This window comes from Peromyscus eremicus, chromosome 6 (assembly GCF_949786415.1).
Source record: "Peromyscus eremicus chromosome 6, PerEre_H2_v1, whole genome shotgun sequence".
In the NCBI taxonomy this organism is placed as follows: Eukaryota; Metazoa; Chordata; class Mammalia; order Rodentia; family Cricetidae; genus Peromyscus; species Peromyscus eremicus.
In genome coordinates, this window is record NC_081421.1 from 25,358,013 (window position 1) to 25,370,932 (window position 12,920).

General features: G+C 45.7%; 1 protein-coding gene across 6 annotated transcripts in view; it reads right to left on the reverse strand.

The window, feature by feature from the left end:
* The window catches only part of Fndc3b (fibronectin type III domain containing 3B), a 300,773-nt gene that overhangs the window by 78,027 nt on the left and 209,826 nt on the right, over positions 1-12,920 (reverse strand). For all 6 annotated transcript variants that reach the window (XM_059265284.1, XM_059265285.1, XM_059265288.1 and 3 more), the window contains 2 exons: positions 10,349-10,407; positions 2,623-2,774 (listed from right to left, as the gene is read on the reverse strand). In XM_059265284.1, coding sequence (XP_059121267.1) covers positions 2,623-2,774; positions 10,349-10,407 — 211 coding nt within the window. The remainder of the gene's footprint in view (positions 1-2,622; positions 2,775-10,348; positions 10,408-12,920) is intronic.

Here is a 12,920-nt window from a genome sequence, read left to right on the forward strand (position 1 = left end):
AAGGCCAGGGGTGGTAACACACACCTGGAATCCAGACCCAGGATGTGGAGGCAGGATCACCATAAGTTCAAAGACAGGCAAGAGAACTACACAGCAAACCCTGATGTAAATTTTTTAAAGTAGAGGGTACGTGTGTGTGTCTATACCTTTTTTCTCATTCTTCAAAATTATCAAATGACACATTAAAAGAGACCAGAAACTAAGTGTATTTATCTGACACTATCCTGAATGACTCAACACACTGCCACAGTTCTCCAAACAAGAGGCATAGTTTTCTAAATGAGAGAGTCATAGGGTCAGCTGGTGGAGCTGGAATCAGGACAATGGGTTAGATGAAATCTCTAGGCCACCATATATAAAGAAAACTGAAAATTACAGTGTGGTCATCTATAAAAACATCTTTGTGCTCAGAAAACATGAAACACTTATGGTAAAGGACTGTGATGTATGAAACTTATGTGAAGAAGTACACACAGAAGAGAAAAAGGCACAGCCAGTAAGGTTAACAGGATAAAAGCTTAGTGAGGGAAAAACACGTACAGAACACAGGTGCATGCAGCCATCACGCACCCCAGGTCTGAGCTGTCTCAATGCCTCCCAAATAAAGTTGTTGTTGTGAAGTTTCAAACCAGAAGCTATGTCCACACTAGCCTACAGCTCTGCAGCTTGGCCCTGCATTGCCACTTAAAATGTTTTGTTATCTGCTGAACTAGGTGGACATGAGAAAAACGACAGAGTCATGGAGAGTTTTAGCATCTCTTGGGGGGAAAAAAATCCCTAAAAAGTCAACAAATCCTGACAGCTGAAGTTGAGGGGCAAGTGCTCCTTTCCAGCAGACAGGCTTCTGACCGCCAGCAGCGACCTGCACTGTGTCACCCACCTAAGTTCCTTGGGGGACCTGTGACTAGCTGTTAGCATCAGTGTTCATCTCAAACCAACAGGATGTAGCTAGCTGGGGGCAGCGGTGTACACCTGTACACTACACCTGGAGTTCCAGCACCTGGGTGGGCTGAGGGATGAGTTCTTCGCCAGCCTGGGCAATAAAGCAAGACGCCTTCCCCCGCTCTAATTTCTGAGAGAGGAGGTAGAGGCTCTATGTTTTCCCAATGTGTCTCTAAATGTATCTTTTTTCAAAATAGAAAAAAATGATTAAGAGCCAGAGCACCAAATTGAGGTTTTATTCCAAGCAAAGAAAGCAATCTCTAGAGTGTTCTTGCCAAGGAGTGACGATGTGGCCTCTGGTGCGACTCTATGGGGAAGAGATCTGACAGTGCTGGGTGAGAGCAGGTGTGGGAAAGTCAGGACACAGCAGGGACCAGGGGAGACAACGGAGCAGAGAGGAGGTAAGAGAAAGTGTCAGCACTGGAATGGCTCTTTTCTCATCTCTCTCTCTTTCCTCGTCCACAAGTCGGCTCGTCTGGGCAGTACGTGATGAAAGCAGAAGACAGGGCGAACGCTGCATGGCACAGGGTGAGAACTGAAGAGGAAGCAAGGCTTCTGGCTGAGACACAGTGGGACTTTGTGAGTGAGCTACACTGTGCTGCACAGGCCTCAAGGCCACCCACAGGGAGGTCCAAAAAGGAGTTCAAATACCTGACTTTCTGATCTCTTGCTCTGCAAACATAAGCTGTACAAGGAGAAAGGACCTGATCCTAACATTTTTATCACATTTAGAAAACAGCTATAAATCACCAGGTCAGCTGATGTGTGGGACTCCGTAAAACAGAGGCTAATCTCTTCCTTGGAGTGCTGAACTCAGAGCCATTTAATAAAGCTTCATAATGAAATGTTTTAAAGTAACCTTCAGTTCAGTATAGAGAGGGTAAAGGGCAGGGTGAAATGGAAACAAAAATATTGTAGCTTTCAAAAAGCAGGCTGTGGTAGTTTGAATAGTGAAATAATTAGGAGCTGTGGCTTTGTTGGAGGAAGTGTGCCACTGTGGAAGTCTTATAAGCTCAAGATACCGCCCAGTGTCACAGCTCACTTCCTGCTGCCTTCTGATTGAGATGTAGCCAGCACCATGTCTGCCTGCACGCCGCCATGCTCCCCACCATGATGACAATAGGCTGAACCTCTGCACTGTAAGGCAGCACCTTAACTAAATGTTTTCCTTTGTAAGAGTTGCTGTGGTCATGGTGTCTCTTCACAACAATAGAAACCCTAACTAAGACATAGGCCTAGAAAAAGAATTGGCTGTAATGTAATTCACTTTGTAGCCACCTAATGTATGTAGGAACTGAAAAATTTAGTCACTTTTTGTCCTGACAGACCTTGGTAGAAGATGTATTAATACTATATTGACAACTAGCATATCATCAAAATGTTTATTCTACCATATAGCCCTATATTATTATTAATATCTGATGAATAATTACTTGGACAAAATTAAGTAATTCATGACATTATAATTACTATACCTCTTCCCAGTACTGAGAATTGAACCCAGGGCCTCACATATGCTAGGCAAGTGCTCTGTCAGTGAGCTACCTCAGCCCTATGATTACTAATGTTTAAAATTACTGACTTCAAAGGAAATTTGCATAGTCCAAATTTCCCATTTTTTCCTTCAACGATGCAATTTAGCAGAAGAAAAAAAAAAACCCATGTGTAAACATACACTACCTGTAAATGATCTTGTATTTCCCATCTCTCCCTTTGTCAGATAAGACGACCTCGTAGCTGTAAGGGAAGGAAAGACCACCATGGGGTCCACAGGACAGTCCGACAGGGGGTGCCCAGGACAGCACAACTGTTCTTGCCTGGATATTAGACACCTGAAAAATAAGGGGGGCGGGGTTTAAAAATGTCCACATGCATTCCACATGGTTCCAGTGCAGTTGCCTTGAGTTACGGCTTCGTTATAACAGTGACACAATACTAATCCAAGGCAGCTTTAATTTGAATCAAAGTCCTAGCTGTTGTTCCTTTGCAAAGGCCTGATGTCCAAAGGACACTTAACTCCTGCAGCACCACCATCCTTGATGCCATTCACAGGCTACGAAGTCTGACACACACTCGGGCCTCCTTGTGCCCGACACTTTCAAGGTAAACAAAGGTATTTTCTAGACGCCTCCCAGCTTTGCTGGGCACTGGCCTGTCCTACGAAGGTGACACTGACCCCACCGAGCCCCTGAAGTCCTACGGATTCCCAGGAGACGGCAAGTGCCCGACTCTCCTGCAGGGTCTGCTCTAGCTACATGCTCTCCTCCTGCACGTCTGAACACTTCCTGCTGCCCATAGCTCTGATCTGCTCATTTTAGAACAAGTCTAGCCTTGGCTGCCTTCCCTGCCTGGTCTCAGCTGCCTTCTATCTTAGGTTCTCCAGGTCATCTCCCCAAATAACTATCCGTAAGAGTCTGTTTCAGCGCCTGTTTCTAGAGAAACCCAACCTAAAGCATAAGTGTGGTGGTACTGTGTTCCCCAAAATATTGTGCACACTAATAAACTTATCTGGGGTCAGAGAACAGAACAGCCACAATATTAAACATAGAGGATAGGCAGTGGTAGCACACGCCTTTAATCCTAGCTTTCCAGAGGCAGAGATCTACCTGGATCTCTGTGTGTTCAAGGATACAGCCAAGCATGGTGACTCACGCCTTTAATCCCAGAAAGCGAGCTTTTAATCCCAGGGAGTGATGGAAGAAAGCAGAAGGGTATATAAGGCGTGAACTAGACCAGAAACTAGAAGCATTTGGCTGGTTAAGCTTCAGGCTTTCGAGCAGCAGTTCAGCTGAGATCCTTTTGGATGAGGACTCAGAAGCTTCCAGTCTGAGGAAACAGGATCAGCTGAGGAACTAGCAAGGTGAGGTTGGCTGTGGCTTGTTCTGCTTCTCTGATCTTCCAGCGTTCACCCCAATAACTGGCCTCAGGTTTGATTTTATTAGTAAGGACCTTTAAGATTCATGCTACACATAAGGCTTAATTCTTTAATACAAATCTAACAACAGAGCTTTCAAACTTTAGTTTTCTAAAGACTATTTATTACAACTTGGTTCCTGGTCTGGATCAACTCATTAAAATGAACAAAGGTGAGACTCAATACAAATGCTAAAGCTTAGTGTTCACGCAAACTTTATAGCTGACTACTTCAGCTCCAGGTGGGAACACACAAGGAACACACAACCATACAGTCCCTGTTGTGTTTCCCTATTTTTGCCACTATCTGATCGATATAAATTATGGAAATATACTCAATATATTCAAAATAACTTGAAAGCACAAATGACAGATAGGGAGATAAATGTTGAACATTGTTTTTCAGTGTTACTTATTCAATTTTAGTAGACATTCTTTCTATATAATTTCTGTCCATATATGACAGACAGAACCACGGCACACTTAGCCAGATTCCTATTCATCCTTGGAGACCCCAGGAGAATGTCACCTCACTGTCACCAGTGGAGTCTCTGAAGTGCTCCACTCAGTATCACATGTCTCTTCTATGGAACCCAGTGGGGACTGCTCCACTGTTAATCACATCTGTGTCCTGACAGACTCGAACACTCCCTAAGGGCACAAACTAAGTCATATTCAACAGTGGGCAGTGGTTGCTAAATAAGTGCTGAGGAAAAACTAAATCGGAGGGAACATGGTACATTCATTTTCTTTGTTTTGTTTTGAGACAGGGTTCCTCTGTGTAACAGCCTTGGCTGTCCTGGAACTCACTCTGTAGACCAGGCTGGCCTCAAACTCACAGAGATCCGCCTGGCTCTGCCTCCTGAGTGCTGGGATTAAAGGTGTGCACCTCTACCACCCAGCTCCATTCAGTTTCGGATAGAGGCAGCACAAGTGATAGACCGATGTGTAACATCTTCTGGGACACAGAAGAGATCATCAAAGGACCAGTCTCCAGCCTCAGTTGGGGCTCCAGACTGCCGCCAGCCTCCACTGAACTGCACCATCTGATGGGCCAGAATGTGGGACCAGGATCCACTCTGCCCTCTGATCTGAAGACTGACCATCTGCACCCTCCAAGGTCCTCTTGTGCCCCAGACTTAGCTTTGATCTTTCCCACTGCCCCGAGCTTAACGAACTCCTAAACCCAGGCCAAACACTGCCTTTGTTTCCACATGAGCCATCACGGTGCCCATGTGAGGAACTCTGCACGGAGATGATCAGGGCGTCTCTGCCCCAGTCCCCCTTGTGTTAGCTGCCTTTCTTGTCGCTGTGACAAAATGCCTGGCAGAGGGGAGGAAGGGTTCATGGCGGCTTACACTTGGAAGTACTATATCCATCGAGGTGGGACATACTGGCGGCAGGAGCATTCCTAGTCAGAAAGCATAGAGTGATGATGAATGCTGGTACTTGGCTCATTCTATCCTTTTTATCCATCCTGGGATTCCGGCCCATTGATTGGTGCCACCCACATTCAGGGAGGTCGTCCCACCGCAATGAACCGGATGTAGATAATCCTTCACAAGCATGCCAGAGGCTTGTTGTCTCTTCGTAGAGCCTGTCAAGTTCACAACCTATCCTTATGAGCCCTTCCTCCCCTCTGCCACCTTGGCCAGTTCATAGCGACAAGAATGGCAGCAACACAAGGGGCACTGGGGCAGAGACGCCCTGCAGAACACTAGGGACAGACCAGGACAGTCTGTGAAGTGTCCTCACAGTTTGCTGGTCAGAACCCTGCTGCTCAGGGCCACATTTTCTGTCTCCTGTGTGGTCATTTCACTGTTGGGACATTGATTTGTTGGTGGCTGATTTCTTTGATTAGCTTTTAAGACACTTTCTCATACAGACCAGGGTATATGCTGAATTATTCCACATACCTGCATGAGTAATCCTGAGCTATGAGCACTTTACATAATTTTAAAGGTGCTGTTTCACTATGAAAGGTTCAGCTTCCATTAAAAAAGTAGGCTCTCTCACCAGGGAGAAATTTGCTGAAGTGATAAGTGATGCCTTGCACCATTCCATGAGCCAAGTGTGTAGTGACACTGATTCTGTAATTGGTGATGTGAACTTGCACACCTCAGAATAGTCTGGTGAAAGCCAGTGCTCCAGATACCAAGCACACATTCATAAATCCACCTTTCCTAGAAAGTGCTACCAACACACTTTCCTCCTCAAAGATTTAGCTATTTAAGTGAGCAGAGACATATGACGCTAGAAGTACCAGCTACAATAGTGTTTACTTCTCCTAGACTATGAGCCAGCCTTGAGGAGATGTATGCACCTGTGACGTGCAATCTTGCCAAGGGCTTTCCCAACACAAGTGCACTCTGGGAACTCAGCACTGCTTCCGAAGGAGAGACGTTCCTATGAATTCTTCCTTTAAGCTCTGGTGGCCACTGGCACCCTGTGGGAAAGAGTGCTGGGCCTCCCTTTGGACTTGGAAGTCACTTCTACCTCAAGCTGGACTCAAGGAAACTATAGTTTTTGTCTTTGAAAACAATGCCACCCAGGGGTCAATCCTCAGCCCCAGATGTATTTACATCAACTGGGTCAGGGCTGGACTGGTGAGATCAGAACATAGGATCAATCCTCAGCCCCAGATATATTTACATCAACTGGGTCAGGGCTGGACTGGTGAGACCAGAACCTAGGATCAATCCTCAACCCCAGATGTATTTACATCAGCTGGGTCAGGGATGGCCTGGGAAGGTGAGATCGGAACTCCAGATCAAGTCTATGTCTAAGTGACAGCATGTGTCCCTGAACTTCACACTGCCAACTTCTCTCTTTGTGCCAAACTTTCTCACCAGTACTGATCACTGGGGTGGCCTAGGATGCTGCTCTGTTGTTCACTGAAGTGATCACCATGGCTACAGACAGTCTCTCAAAGTATAACAGCTTTATGGACGTTTACGGGATTGGCCACCATTAGAAGTCAGTATCATTAGAAGTGGTGATTTCTAGTTCTGAATTATTGACCCAGGTAACACTGATATAAAAGGGTCTTTGGGAAGTGTATGAGATAAGTCTGCATAGGAATTAACTGTTTAAAAATGCCTTGAGGGCTTATAAAACGACTATCTACTTCTAAATGGCTCCACACTGGTTAGAACTCAGTCCTTCCTACGAATTTAAAAATATCGATTCTAACTTGAGAATAGTTGTGTTTGTGTGAACTGTACAGTGTATTAACTTGTAGCAATCCTTATATCTTTGCCCATTCTGTTCAGTGTTTGAACTAGCTTGTAAATTTGTGTTGTATTTTGTTTTGTTTTATTCTCAGAACTTAGCTATGTGAGAGGCCCTCCAATCTGGTGAAGGAATATCATAAGGCAAGATTACCACAGAAATATTGGCTTGACTTCTACAGCAGCCTTCATGATGAATAACCCAGAAGAGAAACCCACCGGAGAGGAAAGGATAGAAGATGGACACTCAAATCTAAAACTCTAGGTTCACCTACTTTTCCAGCTCCCAGTGTGCTCTGAGCTTCAGCTCTGTTCCCAGACATCTCTCAAGGAAGTGCTTCTTACAGGGAAGTGTTCCTCCTAGGTCTCACTTCTGCACTGACACATCAATTGTTTCTTTAAACACTGACCGATGGAAACAACGCACAACCACAGGTTATACGCTGTTAGGTCCTGAAAACCAGCAGCTCACCAGGACATGGGAGGCTGCACTGAGCACCACCATCTGAGAGGATCAAACCAGTGAGGCTGCTAATTCCTAAACCACAGAGGGCAGCATTAAAGCTCCCATCTCGGGTAGAGCAGGGACCAAGACAGCTAAGTCCCCAAGGCACCCAAGTGTAGAGCTGCGGGACAAATACCTTGTATATCAGTAGACAGACTTTATGAAACTGACCAAATACTTGGATCTCTTTAAGGGAACAGTAAATGACTCACTCGATTTGGGGTACCCAAAGTTACAGAAAGATGACTGGAGTCTGCGAGCCCTAGATGGTACTTCTGCACTTGAATCATCAGTAGGAATCTCAAAGAAAAATCATTGTTTTTCATTTGAAGTTGGTATAAGATGTAGCTGACAGGGAATAGAGTGGAGAATTGCTCTTTCCAATTATGTGCCCATCCTTCTTCTACAGCCTGGCTTCTTTATCTGGTGCCCCCGCCCCCACATCTCTGAATGTAGTATGGAGCTACCCTCTTGCCTAACTAAGACTAAGCTACAAACTGTAAGGAAAGCAAGTATTCTAACACAACATATAACTCTCCCCTCAGATCCCCACGGTGTTTCTATTACGTTAACTTTAAAAGATGAAGACACTGAGGCACCTCAATTTGTATCAGGAAGGAGCATAACCTTGGCTAAGGTCAGGGAGGTAGATAACAGCAATACTGGGTACAAACCCAGAGGCATGACTGCGAAACATGGGCCACTCACCCCAGCTGCTGGCTGGCACTGTGACAAGCTCTGCACTTGCCTTCCTCCACACTGGCCAGTCTGGGGGCATCTGTCCTAACCCTCCCCCCCGAACCCAGATATGTCTGTCATTTCTTCAGCAACAGTTGTCAAGGGTTCAGTATGTGTCAAGGACAGGGACAGCTAGGTCTTGGGTGCACCAAGACTATCATGCCCAAGAACTGTAGAGAGAAGGGACAAGAGGAAGAAGGTGGGAGAGAGAAAACCATGCAGATGACTAACCGGGCTGGGGACTGAGTGGCTGTTACAGGCAGAGGACTTCACCAGGATGAAGGAAGAATGCCTCCTGCCTCGGTCTGGGAAGCCATCTGGGTCCTTTGCAAGAGCAATACATACTCTTAATGGCTGAGCCATCTCTCCAGGCCTCTGCCTTGCTTTCTGAGACAGGTTCTCTCACTGACTCTGGGGCTTACTGTTTCAGCTACACCTGTCGGTCAACAAGCCCCAGAAACCACTGTCCCTGTCCCTCTGTATTCAGATTACAGGTGTTCCAAGACACTTGGGTTCATTGTTGGTTTGTTTTCATGTGGGTGCTGAGGTCCAAGCTCAGGTCGTCACGTGAGCACATCAAGCATTACCCACCGAGTCATCTCCAGCCCTTTTCTAATCTCTCCCTACTCTTTACCTCCAGCCCCCAACCTGCTCTTGTGTCTACAAGGTGAACTTCCACTTGTGTGTTTACAGTCGCCCACTCCTGCTCTTGGTCCTCCTTTCCACAGCACGGAGTCTACCAGACACATCCGACTGTGTGCTATATTTATTTTTCTGCATGCTCTGCAAGTGAAACAGACCTAAGATGTCCAGGAACGGCCATGAAGATACAAAAGGAGCCCAAAGTGAATGTACCCTAGAGGAAGTCCAGCCAGCTGGAAGACCTTCAGGAATACCCTCGAGTGCAGTGTGTTATGAGCAATGGCAGGGATGCGTCCAGGCCACACGGAGACTAGAGGAACCACCAGAGGTACTGCAGACCGTGAGGACAGCCTGCCAGACGGCGAGGGTAGCGACTGGGGAAGCTGCTGAAAGGAACGTTCTGAAGCTACAGCCCGGCCACCCACGGCAGCCGGTAGCAAATGGGAATAATTTATCAACTTACCTTCAGAATGGACCTAATATCTGGCCCTCCCTGCCACACTGGACACCACCTAATTCTGACTCCTGGACACCATCCTGTGGACTATGAGGAGTGGGAGGATTCCTAACCTCCCCCTCCCTGGACCCACCCTCTTGTTCCAATTCATCTGCCAACTTGGCTCAATCTGCAAATGCAGCCCCGATTACTTAGCACCTTTGCCTGAGATCTCCCAATGACTGCTTGCCCTGCCCAGAAGGAGTCCAGACTTGAGTCTCCAGCAACGTCTCTGTAATGTGCACCTTCCAACACACCCATGCTCCTTGGTTTAGTCCAAATGAGCCCCCGAGGTCAATCTGGAGTCTGCCATTTAAGAGCCCCGGTCTTCATAACACACCAAGAATCAAGATTTTCCAATTCAGCCAGAAAACACTCCCCAAAACTCTGGCTCTAGCTCAGACAAAAAGGTTGAATCAACATTATAAATTTCTAGCTGAATTTCAAGACACCTGGCAAACGAAATTTAAATCTCGTAACATGACCACACCCACCATCTCTTTCTTGCCATTGTGCCCAATGTCCTCTAATGTAAAAATACTGTTCTGAAATCTACTAGGGAAACACCTGGGATCTCTGAGGTTTTCAAAATGTATTCTTCCTCCCTTTACAAAGGTAACAAGAAATTCAAGGAACAAACTGCTCTGGAGAACCAAGAAAACCTAGATGCATCTACCTGAATTCAGAACATCTGCACAAAGGTGGCATTTCTGTGGCCCGTTCTAGATTTTTGTGGTCCGTTAATAACTGATGACTGTTTCAAGCTTATTAAAATTTGCAGTGGGAAGGGGTCCTTCGGCTTACCGATGGTGTGGCAAAATAAAAGCACATTAGGAATACCTAAGAACATGCTGTTCTTGCCCAGAGGTCCAGAAGACATACCTGTGGTTTCTCTATTCCCGAAAGAATGTCTTGTACTCTTTTGACTTCCAACTCATACTCTGCAAAGACAAGCAGGGGACAAATCGTGAGAAGACAGTAGGGCTGTCAAGTCTCCTTCCCCATGCCTTAGTGAAGGAGGTCATCAAGTCAGTCAGTTGCCTGTGAAACACACTGGTGGCGCCACTTTGAACACTGGATGAGGGCATCACGGTGATGGTGCTATATTGCCAGTGTACACTTGTAAGTACTCACTAGGTCAGCTTGATTTAGTCCTACTTCATTCAACATACACTAGGGAATAACAGGTCATGAGAAGGGCAGGCAGGAGACCCTTGCAATTGGAAGTGCACAGAACATCTTCCAGAGAAGATGAACTTGAGCAACAACAGAGTGAGTTCAAACTTTTCTTCAGGATGTGTGCATGCACATATGTATCCATGTATTCATTTATAGCTTGGGTCTTACGTTTGAACTGCACTGTTTACGTGGAAGGACTTATAAAACAGCTGGAGTTTGAAGAAACATTAGACTTCTTCATAAATGATGCACGTAAGGAGGGTGTATGCGGTGGGTTAACACACTGCTGCAGTAGCACAGGTAAAGGCAGAACTACCTTCAGCTGGAGTTGCTGGTAAGCAGGGTGAAAACCTGACTAGGCTGCAAGACACAGGCTACAAAACTGGATGTGACAGACAGTGGTGAGGGGATGAGCGGGGATAATTCTAGTCTTCATCAACGAGATGGGTGATGGTGTCTTCAATAAGATGAGGAAAGGGACATATTACCACACATTTTCATAGTGTGGTAAAACCTGCTTTTTAGAAATACAAGGAGGAAAAAACCTTGGCATACAGAGATGGGAAGAATGGATAGCCAAGTAAACAGAGTTCAATCTGCTTCACTTCAAGGAATCTAACTCTGGGTTGTGGGGATTCCACAACTGTCTATCCTGATTTACGATGCTAGAAAGATATGATTCCCAGGGCATAAATCCTTGTCCCCCAGTTATTTACAGGTTAGTGGGGAGAAGGTGACAGGAAATCCAAATGGTAATTGTAGCATCAGGGGACAAAGCTGTCCCCAAGGCAACCTGAAGGAGGCAGTGGGAAAGCTCTAGACCAACCTAGATGAAGTGAGTCCCGTGGGATGGCAGACATTGGGGACCGAGCTGGGCAGTGGTGGGCTGGCCAGCCCTGCGTTCCTTAGGGCTGGGGGCTCACTAGTCAGGTGTAATCTCAGCCACCTGCTCGAGGACCATCCCGCTAACTCCCTACTCTGTCACTCAGTTCTAGTTGATTGTTTTTCTACTACCAATATCTGAAGATAATTACCCTGATTTCCTTTCATGCTCCTTTGGTTTTTCCTACTAAAATGTGCTTGGAAGGTATAGATACTACAGGCCTAGAGCATGTGACTTATTTCCTATAAAAACAACAACAACAAACAAAACATAAAACAAACCAAAAAACCCTGTAATCTCAACACTTGGGAGGTAGAGAGCTGAGGATCTGGAGTTTCGGGCTAGCCTAGGCTACGCAGCCAGAAGATGCTCTCAACTGGGAATACAAACAGCTAAATGAAATAAAGACAGTAATATCAGATATGGGGTAAGGGGAGGACTGAAGAAAAGCCCCAGTCTCAGATGTTGGAAACAGGACGGTTGGGTAGAAAGCTCTCTGGAAAGTCTCAGTAGCAGACTGGCTCAAGGAGGGAACAGAATGTCTGAGCTTGAAGACAAGGCGGAGGAGCTGGACCATCAAGAGACAGACGGAGGAAGAGTAAGAAGGTACCGGTGAGAACCTCAGAACTCACGCATGCTCTGGAAAGACCACATCTACCAATAAAAGATACACAAGGAAAAGAAACCAGTTTTAAAAGCATGGAAATATTTCTGTGGAATCACAACAGACACTCCTTTTTTTTTCTTTTGTTGTTAGTTCAAGTCTCCCCTCCCCTCCCCAAAGCACCTCTCTTCCCAAGAACATACAGTATCTTTAGCAAAGTGAAGGCTAAATTAAAAACACACAATAAAGTGAATAGTTAAAAAAAAAAAAAAGAAAAAGAGCTCCACACACCGAGGGAGCACGTGTTATGTGAAATTTAAACTTTCCATAAATAATGGTTTTTATGTTTGCTCCAAAAAACGTAAGACCAGCCTGTTGGAGTAACCGTGCAGGCTGAACTAATTTAAACACCCCCTTTATAAACACAATTTACTCTTTGGTTTGTTTCAGATTTTTTTCCTTCTTAGAAAAGAAACTCAGGTCCATGCTTGGCTGTAGCTGTGAAAAGTATTTACGCTGCACCAGCCCTTCATTCCAGTAGAATAACATCAGCATCAGTTTTCTCTGCACTTTCCCCCAATCCCAGACCAGCTTGTGTAGATGCGCCCCTCTGGACGCCAGAGTCCTCCTGGTCTGCCAAGGAGCTGCTACGGCTGCCCTTCAGGTGAGCTATGCCTATTGACTAGTGGGCTGAAAATACAGGATCTAATCATTCAGATGTAAGAACTAGATGGACAAATAATACTTTTAGATGAAAAGAAAAATAGGAATCAATAATAAAAATAAAC